Source organism: Panthera tigris, chromosome E1 (genome assembly GCF_018350195.1).
Source record: "Panthera tigris isolate Pti1 chromosome E1, P.tigris_Pti1_mat1.1, whole genome shotgun sequence".
In the NCBI taxonomy this organism is placed as follows: domain Eukaryota; kingdom Metazoa; phylum Chordata; class Mammalia; order Carnivora; family Felidae; genus Panthera; species Panthera tigris.
The window spans coordinates 42,454,214-42,473,546 of record NC_056673.1 but is presented as its reverse complement, the minus strand read 5'-3'; the positions used below and the strand labels follow the sequence as shown (position 1 = coordinate 42,473,546).

The 19,333-nt window shown below is 46.5% G+C and overlaps 1 protein-coding gene across 7 annotated transcripts in view; it reads left to right on the top strand.

Annotated features, from left to right (window-relative positions):
• GJC1 (gap junction protein gamma 1) overlaps positions 1-3,652 on the top strand; it is a 34,685-nt gene extending 31,033 nt beyond the window's left edge. For all 7 annotated transcript variants that reach the window (XM_007093817.3, XM_042966381.1, XM_015542757.2 and 4 more), the window contains exons 2-3: positions 1,005-1,080; positions 2,035-3,652. In XM_007093817.3, coding sequence (XP_007093879.1) covers positions 2,055-3,245 — 1,191 coding nt within the window. In that variant the 5' untranslated portion in view covers positions 1,005-1,080; positions 2,035-2,054 and the 3' untranslated portion in view covers positions 3,246-3,652. The remainder of the gene's footprint in view (positions 1-1,004; positions 1,081-2,034) is intronic.
• The last annotated feature ends 15,681 nt before the right edge of the window (positions 3,653-19,333 follow it).

Sequence of the window (19,333 nt, the reverse complement as noted above, 5' to 3'; positions counted from 1 at the left end):
GGCTTCAACTCACGAACTGTGAGATCGTGACCTGAGCCGAAGTCACACACTTAACCGACTGAGCCACTCAGGCGCTCCCCGCAAGATTTTATTTTAAAGTAATCTCTACACCCAGTGTAGGGCTTGAACCCAAAACCCCGAGATCAAGAGTCACATGCTCCACTGAGTCAGCCAGGCACCCCGGTGTTATTATTTTTTTAAAATCACAGTACAGATGCAGGTGTTTTCTTTCCGTGAGCAGTTTCTTTGTGTGAAGCTGTAAATCACCTCCAGTGTATTCAAGTGTCCCAGTGACTGAGAGCCAGCTGTTGGGTGTTTTAACTAAACAGCTTGCTCATTGTTGGCCATTCAAATCCCAGTGAGAGGTATTAGCTGCTCCAGGGAATAGAACGGGAATAGAGCATCCAGGGTGAAGATTTTCGCAAGGCCTTTAGTGACCCAGCTTAAATTTGTTGAGATTTTTCCGCTTTGGCTTTTTCCTATAGGTGCCAGAGTTGATCTGCTTCAGATTTTCATGAATGACTCATCTTCCTGTCGTGTTGTCTTTTCTTTCTTTAAAAAAAAATGTTTTTAGTGTTAGTTTATTATTGAGAGAGAGAAAGAGCATGAGCATGGGAGGGGCAGAGAGAGGGGGAGACACAGAATCTGAAGCAGGCTCCAGGCTCTGTGCACAAAGCCTGATGTGGGGCTCAAACTCACAAACCACGAGATCATGACCTGAGCCGAAGTCGGACGCTTAACCAACTGAGCCACCCAGGCACTCTATCCTGTCGTATTTTCTTAGACTACAATAACTTAATCTTTGGGTCACTTTAAACATAGTTTCTCCTATCACATGTATTGGGAGGAATATACGGAGGTATTCAAACTCAAGCATGTTTCTTCCTCATGCTGATGAATTCCTCTGCTCCATAGAAAACTTGTTTCTTCCTGAAAATGGCATTTTAATGATTATTTTCTGTAGGAGGAAGCTTGTGACCTTCACTTGTCTTTTTTCCTTCCAGAGGGAATCTGGAAAAGTTATAAGCAAAACATCATTTCTCTAAGAAAATTCTGGATAACAGAAGTTCTGAGTAACAGGTAAAGTATATTTAAACTTCTTGGATGCTGATGGTCACCTATAATCTACAAAAGTAAACTGGGAGTGGGAAGAAGAGAAGAAGGAGAGAGAAGTGTGCTTTGTGTCAGCGGTTGCGTTAGGAATTGTATATACATCATCTCATTTAGATGATTGTTACCCAGATGCTGGGCGTATAGATCTAAGAATCTCAGAATAAAACTGCCCTTCAAAATGCTGTTTTGAATGGATTTGCCTATGGATTGGATTTAATGTCCTCACACCACAGTTTGCAAACGTAAATCTACCATAAACCAAATACAGCAGTACACAGAATCCTGGAATCTGCTATCCTGTGCAGTCTAGCCAGTTCCTAGTCTTCCTAGTTCCTTTCTGTCTTTTGTTTTAGTTCTTGATCATTGCCAGTTATTGCAGCTGTATCATCTCCTTAATTCTTTTTAATACTTTGTCACCAGGTCCAAAATTTAAATTTCCTAATAAGGTACCTCTTCACAACGGGGTCCAACCCAAGTGTCCCCATTATGTTCTCGGTGAGAGTCTTACCATGACTGGAAAGAATAGCTACACCTCTCACTATTTCCTTATTTATATCTCACAGAGAAGTTTATGAAATAATAGTATGCATAAAGAATCTAGTATGCTGGGTCTGAGAAACACATCTCAGATGTTAGCTACAATTTTACCTTTGGAACTAGGGAAGACATGAAAGCTAACCAGACTTCTAGGATTCTGTAGGTCCAAAGATGTGCTCATAGACTGAGGTGAATTGTCCTTCCTGGGGGTAGTAGAGAGTGAGATGCTCTTTATTCTAATTAGCACTCTGGCATGAGCCTTGAAGTTAGATTTCAAGTATTCAAAAAAGTAGTTCCTAGAGATACCATCAAAAAATTAAGTTGTTCAGATTTTTGTATTTGTTGATTTTCCTTTGACATTTTTCATTTTTCCATTTTTATCAGGGCAAACCAATTCCATCACCATGAGTTGGAGCTTCCTGACTCGCCTGCTAGAGGAGATCCACAACCATTCCACATTCGTGGGGAAGATCTGGCTCACTGTACTGATTGTCTTCCGGATTGTCCTTACAGCTGTAGGAGGAGAATCCATCTATTATGATGAGCAAAGCAAATTTGTGTGCAACACGGAGCAGCCAGGCTGTGAGAATGTCTGCTATGACGCCTTCGCACCCCTCTCCCATGTGCGCTTCTGGGTATTCCAGATCATTTTGGTGGCAACCCCCTCGGTGATGTACCTGGGCTACGCCATTCATAAGATTGCCAAGATGGAGCATGGCGAAGCAGACAAGAAAACAGCTCGGAGCAAACCCTATGCAATGCGTTGGAAACAGCACCGGGCTCTGGAAGAAACAGAAGAGGACCATGAGGAGGATCCCATGATGTATCCGGAAATGGAATTGGAAAGTGAAAAAGAAAATAAAGAGCAGAACCAACCTAAACCCAAGCACGATGGCCGCCGGCGGATTCGGGAGGACGGGCTTATGAAAATCTACGTGCTGCAGTTGCTGGCAAGGACCGTGTTTGAGGTGGGTTTTCTGATAGGGCAGTATTTTCTGTATGGCTTCCAAGTCCACCCATTTTATGTGTGCAGCAGACTTCCTTGCCCTCATAAGATAGACTGCTTTATTTCGAGACCCACTGAAAAGACCATCTTCCTTCTGATAATGTATGGTGTTACAGGCCTTTGCCTATTGCTTAACATTTGGGAGATGCTTCATTTGGGGTTCGGGACAATTCGAGACTCACTAAACAGTAAAAGGAGGGAACTGGAAGATCCGGGTGCTTATAATTATCCCTTCACTTGGAATACACCATCTGCTCCCCCTGGCTATAACATTGCCGTCAAACCAGATCAAATCCAGTACACCGAACTGTCCAACGCTAAGATTGCCTACAAGCAAAACAAGGCCAACATCGCCCAGGAACAACAGTACGGCAGCCATGAGGAGAACCTCCCAGCTGACCTGGAGACTCTGCAGCGGGAGATCAAAATGGCTCAGGAGCGCTTGGATCTAGCAATCCAGGCCTACAGTCACCAAAACAACCCTCATGGTCCCCGGGAAAAAAAAGCCAAAGTGGGGTCCAAAGCTGGGTCCAACAAGAGCAGTGCTAGTAGCAAATCAGGGGATGGAAAGACCTCCGTCTGGATTTAATCTTGGCTGGGATTAAAACTTGTGCTCTTCCATAGTCCGTGGTAAGCAGCGGCTCACTGAATAATGGCCTCCGTGGAGTAAACATTTGGCTCTGGTTATCTTCAGGGATGCTGTTGGCTCATGATCCACGCTCAGGGGACTCTGAAAGCGGGGCTGGGACAAGGGGGAGAAAAGGGGAAACACCGTGTTCGTGGGCACATATTTCAGCAATAATACTGTTACAGAACTTTACATTTGTGTCTTCCAGATCTGGAAAAAAAGATATATTTAAATCATTCTTGTTGAAAAGTTTTTGTATGTACAGTATTATGGTACATTTTTTTAGTATGAGTACTTTTTTTTGTATTTGTATATTGGACCGCTGTAGTTACACTTTTATATTAAAGGAAAAAAAATCCTTAAGGTAATACCTATTAGGCCAGTGTTATTACTTTGTTCAGCAAATTCCACCCTGGGTTTAAAGTTTTAATAGATGCTACACCTAATAAAAGTGCCTCTCGTGTTGCAGGGAAGATTTCGGATATGTCAGGAGCTGGAGGAGGAAGCATCAATTTTCAATCTTGGAAAGAAAGTCCACAGTAGAAGGAGGCTGAGATCTTTTCTCCTTTACTTAAGAAATCTTTGAATCTCATTCACCTACCCACACCTATATCCAATCTTTGAAAACCTGTTTGTATTTTCAAAGGATATAAATGATTAACTGCAGGATTCGTTTAATTATCAAGCATTGCCAGTATATGCCTCGAAGGTGTGTACATAATTTAAGTTCTCCCAAAAGGCTGATACGCAAAAGTGTCCTCAGTCTGGTAGCAGCGTGGAGACCCTGACCAGAGGTGTTCCTAAGATTCCTCTATTGCAAAGCCATGCCTGGAAAATGAGCCCTACTACAGTGTTTAGTTGTGGACCTATTTGATTTGCCTTAAATCTCTATCCAGAAACCTGCCTTTCTGGTTTCTTAAGAAACCAATGGTGGATATTTTCTTTGGATGTTAACATTAGAAATAAAAAAAATTCTCGGCTAAAAATACTCAGAGCCATTTGTATTGCCTGTGGCAGAAGGCCTAAATCCAAATTCCTTATTTTTTTGTAATTTGCTGCGTAACTTTTATAATTTCTGTACTTCTGCCAATGTAGATTTCTTTCTGTATAGAAGACCAGTCAGAATGGGGATTCTATCTGTAAATAGACCTAAAGAGAATTTCAGAATTTATTCCCTCAAGGCATATCTATTTGTTAATGACAAGCATTGATGTTCACATAACACAATTTGCAGTATTTTATTGATGTTTTCAGTCCTGTATTCTGTGGGAGAGCTTTGCTCTCCCAGCCCATTCACATCGTTTGTCTTACAGTTTATGAGCTTGTAAGCAAGAGCTTGGTAAGGATGTAAAGGAAGGGGCCTTTGTTTCCCATGGAGCTTTTCGGTTTGAGTGTCTCACTGTTTTCTAATAGAAAGCAAGCCACCTCTGACTTTGAAATTGCAAAAGTATTATTTTTTAGGTCTTAATTTTAAAATGTCCATTCTTTATTATTTAGGAGAATCCTGGAACAGCACCCTTTGGGCATTTCTTTTTCATTTCTTTCTTTGTTCTACTCAGAAAATTTCAGCTTCTAGCCATCCATTAATTTTTTTTGCCCTTTTTTTTTTCTTAATCTATAAATTTTAGCCTAGAGAAGCTCCTTATAATCTCTAAACACCTTAATCAGAAAGTAAACTCAGGAGAGACTGAAGGGGAATTTCAGAAAACAATAGACCTGACATGTCCTGGATCATTAGCAGACTCGTGCAGTTTCCTTCATACCAAGTGTTTTATAAAGAAATTCAAGTGCTTATTAGAAAACAAGCAAGCTTTTAAACACCTAAGCTTATTTAAGATGAAGATCTCTCAGTCCCCTCTGGTGTCACTAGAGATTCAAGGAAATTTCTTAACCAAAGGACAGAAGATACATACACACTCAATGCACATCTACACAGAGCCTGAAGGAGACAGTGGCTTCACCAGAGGAAAGGCTGGGGGCTCGAGAGTGACAGAGAGGACAGGAGTCAAGCAGAAATGCCAGGCAAAGACGTGTGATGCCAGAAGCGTCTACTTAGTTCCTACAAACAGTGCCCTCGGTGTTTCCTCTTGGCTTGTTCCGATGAAAATGTTATTTTGTGACTGGATAATTCTTCCAATATCTTAAAGTATATAGAAAAATATTCTAAGTCACTTCACATGTGCGAGTCTACTCTCTCACCAAAGTTTTAGCTATGACATAGAGTTCCCAACTCTCACTGCTTTCTTGGTACATTTCTTCAGCCTTTGAACCATGGGAGTTTGCCAAAGCCATTTCCCCATAATGGCATGTCATGGACCTCCATTAGGAAAATGGCCCTATCAGTGTCTAGCTTAACCCATGAATTGGGATCGAATCTATAAACATATCATTCTGGTTATTCTGGAACTTACAGGTATTAGTATAAAAAGCCTGTCCGCAGGTTGTTTTTTTTTCCCCTATCAAAATTGTATTCCTTGGAATTGCCATAAAGTCATGTCTGTCCTATGACATTTGCTTCTCTAAATAGTTGAGTGCTTAGTCCTTCCATCTACTAGAACCAGGATATGGTCAATATGTTTATATTTCTTAATATACTATTGGATCTATTCCGATGTGTTTTTTGCTCATTTGTGTTAAAATGTATTACCAGGAGAGATTTATAAAACAGGCTTTTTTCTTAATTCAAATTTGAAGGGAGAATTAGATTTTCTCCTAAAGAAGTCTTAATGTTCACTTTGTGGCTTCATCTTTGCCTTATGACTTAGTTTTTCCTGTTTCTATATTTGCTCATTGAAAGCCACAAATATGTTATCTCATTTGAAGCCCGTTTTTCTGGGGATTTTCCTTGACTAATCTGCAAAAAACTACTTTTGATAAAAATGAACTTTGTGATCTAAAATGGTTTTCACAGCCCTGACAACTCCCACATATCTGTCTTTTACAAGGACACCTATGTCTTTAAAGAGAAAAAAAAGTCCTCATTCGGTACCGTAACTCTGTCATTTCTTAATGGTGTAAAATTAAGCAGTTCACCTGACTTTTCCAAGTTTCAGGAGCTACTTCTTGGAAGTGTTACGAAGTAGTTAGAGCCTATGGTAAAAGGTATTCAAAGACCAACTATTTATTGGTCATGTGTCTGAACTTGGGTCTTCAAGACAAAAATAGTTGACAAAACTACACAATGGCAGTAGTAAACCATCCTCCAGTGCTCTTGATCACAGGAGTCTGTGATGGCTTAAAACACTTGGCTTTAAGCAGTTTATACCAAGAATGGACTTAAATGTCATTCCCGTTAGTCATACTGATGCTTTACCCTTTCAGCTTATAAATGTCCATGCTTTATTCCTTCTGTCTCATTTAGGAGACCGTATACCTCTAACATCTACAGTTTATGATAAATTTTTGGCCAGCTAGCTTGCAGTAAAGGCAAGTATGTTATACTTGAACCTACTTTAAGAAATGCCTTTTTATAAAGGAAGGGTCTTTCTTGACTGAAAGGGACCTGGAAGTCAAAGATACACAGTTGTGGGTCACTTTGATCGGAAGATTCCAGGTATTAGGTTAATTGTATCTGTATAAAATCATGTAATCTCATGAAGAGCCTTACCACCTGAAAATAAGAAAGCCCCAGCGCCTCTACAGTGTAGAGTTTGGAAATAAAAGTTACATTCTGGCCACACATCATGGAGAGATTAAAAGATTTTATTTGTTGCCCCTAATGCAGTTGTGTTGTTTTTAATAATAACGTTAAGTGAGTTTGGTTCATGCACATTCCACCTTAATAGTCATACTTTTTAGAAAGAGGCAATCCAGGAGTGCCTGGGTGCCTCAGTCAGTTGAGTCTCCGACTTCGGCTCAAGTCATGATCTCACAGTCTCTGAGTTCGAGCCCCAGGTCGGGCTCTGTGCTGACAGCTCAGAGTCTGGAGCCTGTTTCTAATTTTGCATCTCCCTCTCTGCCCCTCCCCTGCTCATACTCTGTCTCTCTCTCTCTCTCAATAATAAAAAAAAATTTTTTTTAAGAGACAATCCATAGTATTCTAAAATCCAGGAGTCCAAACAAAAGAAAGTCTTACTCCCATGCAAAGTCCCTACAGAAATAAAAGGAGTAAGTGTTTTACATTTCAAGGTTGGCTTGTTGAACCAGCAAAGACATTGGCTATTTGCTTCCAAGATTGGAAATTTTTCTTTATTGTACTTTCCAATTGTGTTTTCTCTAATAAAGCTCTTACAGAAGTCTCTACCTCAGGCACTAAGTATTAGATACAGTTAGCATATTGATACTGAAAAACTTAGCTAGGACTTCTAGCTTTTTAAGATAATTGAAATATAATTTTCAACTGTTAACCAGCAATCTAATGTCATGTGTGGTTTGGATGTTGTATGAACAGCTAAGGAATTACCATTCTAGTGCCAAAGATCACTCATTGCTAATTTTGTTCTGTACAGTTAATGTAAAACTTTTATGGTGGGGACAGACTTCTGTGCTCGGGGCCTTGTCTCTAGGAAGATTTGTCAGTTCCAAATGTTTTGTGAGTTCCAAATACAGTTTAGAAGATTCATTTGTGGTCTGTGCGTCTTTTCCCAAACTTGAGAATTCAGCTGCCAGTAAATGTCTTATTGAGGATTTTACCCCATTCTTTGTGTAAAATAGTACCTGATGGCTTACTGGTTTGTACAGAAAACCTGATATGAAAATCTCTCCTAGTACATTCACCTGTAAACTGATCTCAGTGGGAATGGATGAGCAGAAAAACTTCCAAGCAGGTGACTTGAGCTCAAAACATGCCCTTGTTCATAGCTGAGTTACACAACTCTTGATTACTGTGGCTACGCGGATTGGCATATTACTGGCATCCTAAATCTGGGAAGGGGATGTGGCCTTGTGTAGGAGGAGTGGGGGGGTCTGGAGTCTAAGCACAGAAACTGGGAACACAGCCTGTCTCGCTCCCTGTAGTTCTCAGGGCCTTTTCTCCAAAAGGGGGGCCTTCTGAGAGGGATGTTCCCTGCAGACCCACACTGGTCTTGGTATGGCTAACGTGCCTTTTGGGAAGGAAGTGTGGGAGGGGGTTAGGAGAGGGTAGCATTTATTGCAAAAGTGCCCTGTGTTCACCCCACCCTGGGCCCGGACACAGAAGGCTGGCTGGTAGGTCACGCAAAGAGCGCACCCTCAGCAGCAGAGTGTAAACTGGTCAGCCAGCCATATTTGGTAATAAACTTGTGAGCCGTTCCAAACTGTTGGAGCAGTGAAGGCACCCTGTTAGTTTTGAAAGTGGATTCTTTGGCAGATTGGCCATCAGAACAGAGACTAATACCTGGAAAAGGTGTCCTCCCTCCTCAAAGTTAAAAATCTTTGCTGTGTGGAGTTTAAAACTATTTCTAAGACTTCTGTGAATCTTAAAGTACAATATTTTTTGGGTTTCTCTCCTTTAGTTATCCCAGATTGGAAGCCTATCACCCACGGGCGTGAAGACTTTCAGAGGTTGAGGCAGAGTGGAGAACAGATCCGGGCCTGCACCCTTGACTCCTTTCCCGGAGGAGTGGGCGGCAGCTGCTGGTGGGGCAGGCAGCGTTGCGGATCTTTGCCGGGTGGACCTTGCTGTACTTGCCGTGTTTTTTCCAGATGTGACCACTGAGCTGCCTGTGTAAGAAGAGACAGGGATGCCTGTTAAAATGTTGGTTCCTTGGGCCCTTCTCAGGTCTCCACATTCAGAACTAAGTTCCCTAGGTGATTCTTAAGAAATCTTTTATTAAGGTATAATTTACATGTAAAATTCACCCTTTTTGTTTAGTAGTTACCAATGCATACAGTTGAGTAGCCGCCCCCAGAAGACACAGAACACTTGCTTCACCCAACAATTTTCCACATGTAATATCACATATTAAGTTTTGAGAACCACTTAGCTTAGGGAAAAGAAAAACTTGAGGAGGCGCCTGGGTAGCTTAGTCGGTTAAGTGTCCGACTTCAGCTCAGATCATGGTCTCGTGGTTCGTGGGTTCGAGCCCCCTGTCTGGTTCTGTGCCGACAGTTTGGAGCCTGCTTCTGATTCTGTGTCTCCCAGTCTCTGCGCCTCCCCCGCTCGCACTCAGTCTCTAAATAAATAAATAAGCAAAGAAACGTTTAAAAAAGAATGGGCCAGGAGAAAAAGGGGAAGAGGGATTATTTTGAATGATCTGTTTCACAGAGGTTTAGACCCTGGCATAGCACATGAGTATCTTCTCTGACAGCCCAGAATGACTGATGGCAGCCTGAGGGGAGGGCTGTAGAGGGATGGGCAGAATAATCCAGAAGTGATGTGCAGGGGGTGGGTGCCGGGAAGCATGCGGTCCTTGACTAACTGTGTGTACGGGAGTTTTCAAACCATGATCCAGTATGGATTCAGGGCTTCCTTTCCAGGACTGACCAGTCCCGTGTAAAGAGAAGTATCTCACCTTCTATGTCAGTGAGTTGGTGTCATTACTGAGAAACTTCTCCGCCCTACATCCAATGACATCTTTGAGGAAATCAGAAAGAGGAAGTGACTCAGAAGTGGAAAGTAAGAAAAAGAGAAGATGACATGGTGACAAGCATTTGCCAGCCACTGGTTTTCTGCTGCCCTCTCAATCCTGAGGAGGTAGCACAGCATTTCCTTGCCCTGCCCTTGACACGCCAGGCCTGTTTTCAACTAGACTCAGGGATTGTGAAAGAAAACCTAAGGAAGCCCCCTGCTAGAGCCTTGAGGAAAATCTGACCGGATTCCCTCTTTACCCTCGGCCGAACCTTCCACAAGTATCCTTGTCTGCTCTGCTCTCCGGGGCCATCACAGAGGGCATGGCTGGCTGACAGCCTCAAACCCCAGGCAAGGCAGAACCGAGCAACTGTTCATAACCGATTTCCGCACACAGCCAGTGACCTGAATGGGACCTGACCATGGGGAAAAATGATACAGAACTAGATCGCTTTTTTTTCCCCTCAATTTTATTTTTAGTTTGTGTAGCCCTGTGAAAGTGAAATTTTATCTTTGCACTGGGAACATTAAAAAGCACTGACAGGGAGCCCCTTTGGCCTGGCCCATTTTTCTGAAAGCACGTTGCAGCTGTGGCTTGTGCCCAGCAGGCAGACTGATGTTCGATCCTGTACCCAGGTGCTGTTGACAGCGTTGACAGGACGCGGCCTCTGCAGAATGGTCTGCGCGACGATTTGGGCTCCTCGAGGTGCTTTTAAAGGCAAAATCCTGGAAATAGGGTGGAACGCAAATGGTCAGCGGATTGTTTACTTCACGTTCCAACGGGAAAATGATCGTGGACAGAGGTCTGTGGCACACTCGGCCCCCCTGTCTCGATTATAGACCGGCTTGTGATTATGCTGTTTGATTCCAGTGGCCTGCTTTTGGAGGCTTGTTGGCCGAGAAGAGAGCATGTGGGGTGGGGACCTCTTTTTCTTTTATGTATCTCTTAAGCGGTGAGTGGCCATTCAAGCCAGCTCTGGAGATAGCTGGGAGGAGGAAGGGCCCAGCTTCCAGCATGGGGCATAGGGGGGGTGTTGTGTGGTCAGGAGGAATGTGAAACGCCAGAGCACAGCTAAGAACCGTCGGAGAAGGCTGTGAATAGATCAGCATAAGTTGGCCTGGAATAGATGCCCATTCCCTTTGATTTAGGATTGCCAGATAAAATACAGGATGCCTGGTTAAATTTGAAGTTCAGATCAACAGTGAATCATTTTTTTATGTATTATATCTTATATATGGGAAATCCTGATATATTAAAAATTATTGGGGGGCACCTGGGTGGCTCAGTCGGTTGAGCATCTGACTTCAGCTCAGGTTCGTGGGTTCGAACCACACATCAGGCTCTGCGATGACAGCTTGAAGCCTGGAGCTTGCTTCAGGCTCTGTCTCTCTCTCTCTCTGCCCCTCCCCCTGCTTGTGCTCTCGCTCTCTCTCTCTCTCAAAAGTAAACATTAAAAAAATCATTTGTTGCTCATCCCAAATTCAAATTTAACTGAGCATCCTGTATTTTTATTTGCTAAAACTAGTAACCCTACCTTGATTGGACTCAGATGTAGATTCTGAGGCCTTGTAACAGAGAGAAGATAGAAAAGGCTTTAGTCAACTATTAGAAAAACTATGAGCATAAACTATGTGCTGAGTCTGAGCCACTTCGTGCAGAAAGATAAGAAATCATGCTCCCGGTACGGAATGCGTTTTGGTCTTCCCTGTTTATAGCCACTCTCCTCTAATGCGAACCATTTTTTGGTTCTATAATTTTATCCGTAGCAATTTAAATAGCCATGTCAACCCAAACTCAGGCCAGCAGCCAGCCTGCTTTTTTAAAAACTCATTCATCTATCAACCCCACTGCTGGGTCTATCCAAAAGAGTTGAAAGGAGAACCTCAAGGAGATGTTTACACACCCACGTTCATTTCATCATTGTTCACAATATCCAGGAGATGAAAACAGCTCACATGTCTATCGGCAGGTAAATGGATAAAGAAAATACGGTATGGGAGTGCCTGGGTGGCTCAGTCGGTTGGGCGTCTGACTTCGGCTCAGGTCATGATCTCGCGGTTTGTGGGTTCGGGCCCCTCATCGGGCTCTCTGCTGACAGCTTGGAGCCTGGAGCCTGCTTTGGATTCTGTGTCTCCCTCTCTCTCTGCCCCTCCCCCTCCCCTACTCACACTGTCTCTGTCTCTCTCAAAAATAAACCTTAATTTTTTTTTAATTAATAAATAAAAATAAACTACAAATACCATGAGGCACCTGAGTGGCTCACTCAGTTAAACATCCAACTTTGGCTCAGGTCACAGTCTCATGGTTCGTAAATTTGAACCCCCACATCAGGCTCCTCTCTGGGGGGGAGCCTGTTGAGATTCTCTCTCTTCCTCTCTCTCTATCCCCCCAACTCACGCCTTCTTTCCCAAAAATAAATAGGCTTTAAAAAAAATAAATAAACACAAATACCATTGCCTGCTGGGTTTTTTTCTTCCTTTGCTTTGTTCGTTATTCTAGTTTAATGACATTTTTTTCTGGTTATAAAGGTCATTACATGCCTTTTATGAAAGACTTGGAAAATTCAGAAGCAAAGAGAAAACAAAAGACATCAATAATTGCCCCATCCCTAAAAAGTCATTCTTAACATTGTCTCTTGTTAAAAGCACACATGCATTTATTCACCTTCAAACACATAAAAGTGTGTGGGGCATAAAAATAGCCCACAACCTCCCTACTCAGATAATCCTTGCTGACACTTAAAGGTGATATACACGCACATCTTTAAAAATTAAAATTACCACCCCTAGTGCCTCGGGCATGGAGTGGCCTTCCGCAGTCTCCCCTGTCCCCGGGGGGCCTAGCGTCCCCGTCCCCACCTCCCGGAATCACGTGCTGTGACCCGTGAGTGGTCCCCGCCAAGCTTTCCACCAGCCCACAAGTGACAGCATGGCAGCCATGCTCCAGCTGCTCGCTCATGCTCACCCGCGACTATCACTGGCACCCCCGGGATTCCGCCTCCAGTAACAGCTCCCGAACAAGGGCAGAGCGTCCCTGGGAAGCCATCACTGGTGGGCAAGCTTCTCTTTTCGGGAAGTCCACCCTCCTGTCCGTGGCCACCGTGTTGGAGTCCCCAGAACGGCGGGCCCACCTTCCCGGGGGCCAGTGTGGGAGATGGGGCCGGGGTGGGGGGCAGCCTCTCCAGCTGCACGATCGCCTGTGACTTGGCTGTGGAAGGCCATGAGGAAGCAGCCCGGTGGCCAGCCTGGCCAAGCCAACAGCAGGCCCCAGACCTGCGTGGCCACCGCCAGCCAGCAAGCGAACTCGGGAGGTTGGGAGGGGAGGCTGGAAGGGGGAGCCACCACTCAGCGTCAATCACGGGAACAACCGTCGGTTACAGACCCAAGATTAGAACCCTCCACAGAGAGAACCACCAGGCACAGACCCCACCAGGGGAAGATGTGCCCTGCGGCCCCTACAGGAAACCCACCGCCCCTGCAGCTTGGCCATTGAGACACCTCCTCGCCCTGAACCCCTGCTTTCCTGCGGACTTTCCTTCAAAACCACCCTCCCAACTTCCTCTTCTCCAGGCTTCAGGAGGCTCTAGACGCATCGGAGCCCCTCCGCTTACTGCGGACTACAGGATGCAGCAAGCAGAAGCCGCGGGGTTCTTTTCTACCAAAACTGCAGAACCTCAAAAAGGAAGTTGAGAGAACCCCACTCTTTACCGTCCAAACTGTGTGCGAGGCTTCCTGACCCCCTGTAACCGTGTACCTGGCCCCAAGTGGCCAATAAACTCTAGGCAGCCAGTAAATTAAAATGACCAAAATGTAGTAAATGAATGAAAAATAAACATCCCTGTCCCAGCAGTGTTTCTCCCCACGAGTAACCACTGGTCCATTTTTGTGAATTCTCCCACAGTGTTTTCCTGGGCACATAGCAGCTGACATGTCAGGTGCCCGCCCACAAGCACTCCTGCATTGTGGTTTTCATTTACATCTGGGAGTGTTTCTCATGCACGCACTTGTAGACCTACCTCGCTATTTAAAAAAAAAAAGAAAAAAATTTTTTAACGTTTATTTATTTTGGGGAGAGAGAGGGAGACACAGAATCCGAGGCAGGATCCAGGCTCTGAGCTGTCAGCACAGAGCCCAATGCGGGGCTCGAACCAACAAACTGTGAGATTGTGACCTGAGCCGAAGTCGGACGCTTAACCAACTGAGTCACCCAGGAGCCCCTGTACCTCGCTGTTTAAATGACCAACGGGCCGGATGGCACAGCTGTGGATGCCTTCAGCTTCCGATTTCCAGCTACCCGTAACGTGGCGTCACCTGCCTCCATGTTGTCAAGAGAACAAAGAGCGATCACTTCACAGAAGTGAATTTGCAGCACTTACCAAAAGGAAAAGACCACACAGATCCTTAACCCTGGGTTCTCAGCAGTCTCTCCAAGCATAATTTCTACTGTCTACATGTAGTAAGTTCTTTGAACAAGGATTGACTGCAGTTTCTGGTACCTTCCTAAAAACTGAAAGCTCTATTAGAGGCAGCTGGTTGGCTGAGTCAGTTAAGTGTCTGACTCTTGATTTGGGCTCAGGTCATGATCTCACAGTTTGTGGGATCGAGCCCCGTGTCGGGCTTTGTGCTGACAACGTGGAGCCTGCTTCAGATTCTTTCTCTTCCTCTCTCTCAAAAAGAAAAAAAAAAGTAAAAATAAATAAAAGCTATCTTACATTTAATTCAAAGAACTTTCTCAGGGGCGCCTGGCGGGCTCAATCGGTGAAGCCTGCGACTCTTGATCTTGGGGTTGTGAGTTTGAGCCCCACGCTGGGTGTAGAGATTTCTTAAAAATAAAATCCTAGGGGGGCACCTGGCTGGCTCATTGGGCTAAGGGGCCGACTTTGGCTCAGGTCATGATCTGACAGTTTGTGAGTTTGAGCCCCGAATCAGGCTCTGTGCTGGTGGTACTGAACCTGCTTGGGATTCTCTCTCCCTCTCTCTCTGCCCCTCCCCCCCTCACGCATGCATGTTCTCTCTGTCTCTCTCTCAAAATAAATAAACTTTTAAAAAATCTTAAAAAATAGCAATAACTTTCTCACATTTCAGGTCTACAGATTTAGGCCAAATCCCGGTAAGATAAAGGCCAATAAACACACATTCCTGATGTGTCTGATCAAAGCACAGTTACTACTTGCACAGAAATAAGATTTCCTCATCAACGAAGGAGACAGACAGACCCACGGCTCCAGCCCTTCTGGGCACACTGTGCAAGGTATTCTCTGTTTCTGGGCAGCACACTTAGGAGACACGAGGGCAGGTTGGGGGTGCCCAGAAGGCAGCGGTGGGACAGGGAGGACAGGGAGGAGCACTTGAATTCGAAGGATCTGGAGCCTGAGGAAGAGAAGACTTGCCTGGGGTCGCTCCCAAGGTGTTCGTGTACTTAAAGGACTGTCCTAGGGAGAGGACACCAGTGCGGAGAGATTGGAGGGAGGCCGAACTTGGTTACAGCTTAAGTTTTCAGGTAAAGAATCTGTTGCTGGGGGCGCCTGGGTGGCTCAGTCGGTTAAGTGTCTGACTTTGGCTCAGGTCACGATCTCATGATTTGTGAGTTCGAGCCCCGTGTTGGACCCTGTGCTGACAGCTCAGAGCCTGGATCCTGCTTCAGCTTCTGTGTCTCCCTCCCTCTCTGCCCCTCTTCCACTTGCTCTCTCTCTCTCTCTCTCTCTCTCAAAAATAGATAAACATTTTTTAAAAAGAATCTGTTAGTTTTTGAAGTGTTCCATGTGAATTCCAGTTCAGGAATCTATACAGGCCAAATTGGGGGTCTGGCAGGAGGAGGCGGTTGGGACGTCGGACAGATACTTTCTTGGGTCCGTGGTCTCCAGATTCTGCAATTCTATCTGAATAAGCAGGATTTCGGTCTCCATCCCCTTTGCGATAACACTGGTTATTAGATTTTTTTTTTCCTCACATCTTTCTTCTTTCCCCTTAAGCTCCTGGAGATGCTGGGCAAGTATTTTAGCAAATAAACACTATAAACCTTTGACATTTATGAAAGACTCGGAAAGGGGAAAAATGCAGAAAAGTCCTTCGAAGGGAGCAATTGGTCCTTGTGTCGGGCGGCAGACTTGTCCCTCAAGGCTCCGCTGCCCCCACTCTGGGCCGCAGGGATGGCACAGGGTGTCATTCGTCCTCACCAACAAGGACGTGTTGAGTGTTCCTGTGCAGAGGCTCTGGGGAAGACATGAGGAGAGTCCTGGGTGGCAGAAAATAGGACCTTTCCATAAAAGCAACAGTGTCAGATGAATTTTCTAGAAACATAGTGAATTCAAGGGGGTGTGTCCGCTAAGGCTGGGTTTCCTTATCTGTGAAGTGGGGCTGGTGACGGCGCTGCCCTATTTGGTGAGTGACGGTCGCGGGAGATGCTGTGCCCATGGGGGGCCCTCGGCTGGGGCTCTGACTTCGAAGGTTCGTAGGAGGGCGGGGGCGGGGGGGCCTGGTGCTGGAAGCAGGCTGTTTCTGACGATCCATCTAGAGAAACTAAGAGGGAAGCTGGGTGGGGACAGGAAGGATTTGCAAATAGACTCTTCTAATTCTCTTTTAAAAGCAGCAAGTCAGTTCTTCTTTCTATCGTGCATTGGGAAAGAAATTTCTGCGTGACCACATGCCATGGGGTATGTCTCAAGTGAAACCGTTTTGCTCCCACATCCCAAAGGTCACTCAAATTCCAGCTTAAACTCCAGTTAAACAAGCACAGTGGTGAGCCAGCCTGGATTTTTAGGTCCAATTTTACGTTTCTCCTTTCTCCTAGCCCAACACACAACCAGCCAGCCTGCTGTGGTCTGTGGATGGTCCTCCTTTTTTTCATTCAATAAACATCTGTTGAGCGCCAGGAATGTTGCGTGTGACTGTGAAAGGCAGACCCGGCCCCCCCTTCATGGAGCTGATGTGGGGGACCACTCAGGCCAGCAGGCTGAATGTGGATTGAGGACGTAGACCTAGGGAGGGCTTGAGAGCCTGCAGGCTGGCCTTCTGGAACAAGCCACGTAAATTAAGAGCTAAAGGTTGAATAGGAATTAGCCAGATAGGGGCACCTGGCTGGTTCAGTCGGAAGGACATTCGACTATTGATCTCAGGGCTGTGAGTTTGAGCCCCATGTTGGGTGTAGAGATGACTTAAAAAAAATTTTTTTTAATTAAAAAAAAAAAGGAATTAGATAAAGTGGGTGATGAAGTCGTAAATGGGGAAAAGGTCCAAGGGCAAAAATTTTCAAGCAACCAAAAGCCATTGGAGCCGAGAGGGGAAGGTGACCCTGAAATGAGCTGTAGAGGCAAGGAGGGGGCAAACGCGTGATCCAGAGCTCCAGGGGTGAGGCAGAACTGGAGAGGGCAGGGCCGGAGAAGTGGAGGTGGCCGTTGCCGGGATCCAGATGTTGAGGTGGAGAAACAGATGCATTTGGAGTTGGCAACCTCCGCCGTTTGCTCGAACATCTGGATGGACGGTGAGGAAGCAGGGCAGTGGGAGCAGGGGTTTCTATCAACAAGTGTGGTTGTGAAGATGTGAGGCCCGTGGCGGGGGCCGGTTTTGGTGGCCGTGGTTTTGTTTTTAAGGACAGAAAGTTGTTGGGTTATGGGAAGGAGGAGTAGAAGTTATCAGAAGAGAGGATTGGTGAATGGTGGAATGATGTCCTAAGAAGATTGGAGGGGAGGGGGCTCACAGAGGAGTTGATGCTTTCGGGGAAGGACCCAAGAACAACAGTAAGAATGCGAGTGGCGGGCAGCGGGGAGGGGAGTGGCGCAGCCGGGTGGCTCAGGTGGTTGCCTCCAACTCTTGCTTTCAGCTCAGGTCATGATCTTGCAGTTTCGTGAGTTCAAGCCCCTCATCCGGCTCTGTGTGGACACTGCAGAGCCTGCTTGGGATTCTCTCTCCTCTCTCCGCCCCTCCCCAACTCACGCCGCCTCTCTCTCTAAATAAAAAAAGAACGCAAGGGGGGTGCTGGCAAGACCTTAAGAGTGGTGTTCAGATTAAGTGTGAAGTAGGAGGAGGATGCGGGGCAGGGGAGCATTTTGTGATGAGCAAAGGAGGAAAAATGGTGGGGAGAGGGAGAGGCAGCCACCAGGTGAGGGCAGGTGCACCTGCGCCATTGCCGTGAGCGCCCAGTTGAGGCTGGAGACCACGGTTTTGCACTGGTGCCAGTCTGAACAATCTGGGGGCTCGCTCTCCCCATAAGATCAGTCCTGCTCGCAGCACCCCACACCTGTGCTTCAATCCTCAGGATGACCTTCAGACCGGAGAAGTGACAGGTGACAAAACGGAGTTTCCTAGGACGAGCTTTGTAGGGTCTGTCCTCAGCGGAAACGCTAGAGCGTGTTCCCTGAGGTGGCGAGGCGGTGGCCCCATATTTGCGGAGGCAGCCAGGATCAGGCTCAACCCGGAGGCAGCTCCTGGGTCAGGCAAGCAGACAGTGAGTTTATTTTTAAACCCAAGTGGGCACTACAGCTGCCAGGGAGAAGCAGACAGCTCTTGGGGAGAATAGAGATTGGCATCTGGTCAGACACTCGTCAGGACGCCTGCAGGCTGCCAAGCGGGCAGGGGTTCAAACTGTCTGAAGGCCGGGACTGTGATGAGGGGCCAGGGTGGGGGTGAGGGGAGCAGCAGTTAATGCTTCGGAGCCCAACGAAGCATCGCCCAAGAAGGCAGAGGGGGCTCAAGGCCTGAGCCCCGAGGCCCGGGCTGCCCCCCAAGGCAGTTTGGGGCCAGTGAGTATAGAGAATACAGCTGTCATCCCTGAACTTGGGGGCTGAGTCAGACTTGGTCTCAATTCTTAATTTGTGGTCAGATGGACCACGTGAATGGGGAGAGCAGAGGGCAGGCGAGCATCAGGGGCATTGTGTCAGCCGTCTGGAGGACCAGGTGGTACCTTGTCCCCTTACAGCTGACCTGGAGGGCTGTATGTGACCGAGTGGAAGGCTCTCGTGGGGCTCTGCGTGGACGATGTTATCCGTGGCTTCACAGCCTCGTCAATCTCATAGAGCAGGGAGACACTTCTCTCCCGAAGGGTCAGGTGACGACGGGCCCCCGCTGACTCCCACGTCATTGCAAGGGCTTCCCGGGCGCGCTCTGGGACTTGTCACCAGGGATGGTCTTTAGGCTGTAAGACCTTAGACCTCTTACACAATAGCCATAGCTGAGGCCCAGCCCCGACAACGCTTGTTTCCTGCCTTTTCTTTCAACACCAGAAGGCCTGAAGGGCCCCCATGGAGGCTGGAGCCCGGCCAGCGGTGCAGAGGGTTTCAGGGGCTGGTGGGAGGGCCTCGGGGATCTGTGTGCGGGTGGGGTGCAGCTCTTACTCCCTTACTACCTCTGTGGCTTCTCAAGAAATGAGAATGGAACTCCAGCTTCAAAGCCCAGAAGTTGACGCTCAGCCGCTGCTGGACAGCCCTTTGCCTGAGAAGCGCTTTGGGCCAGAGGAGGCTTCCTGGGCATTGAGCCTCCGGGCCGGGGCTGCCCCTGGCTTCCGCTGTGCTTCTGAAAGGGTGATAGAAATCCCACACTCCCTGCGGCACGTTCCCCAGGGCCGGAA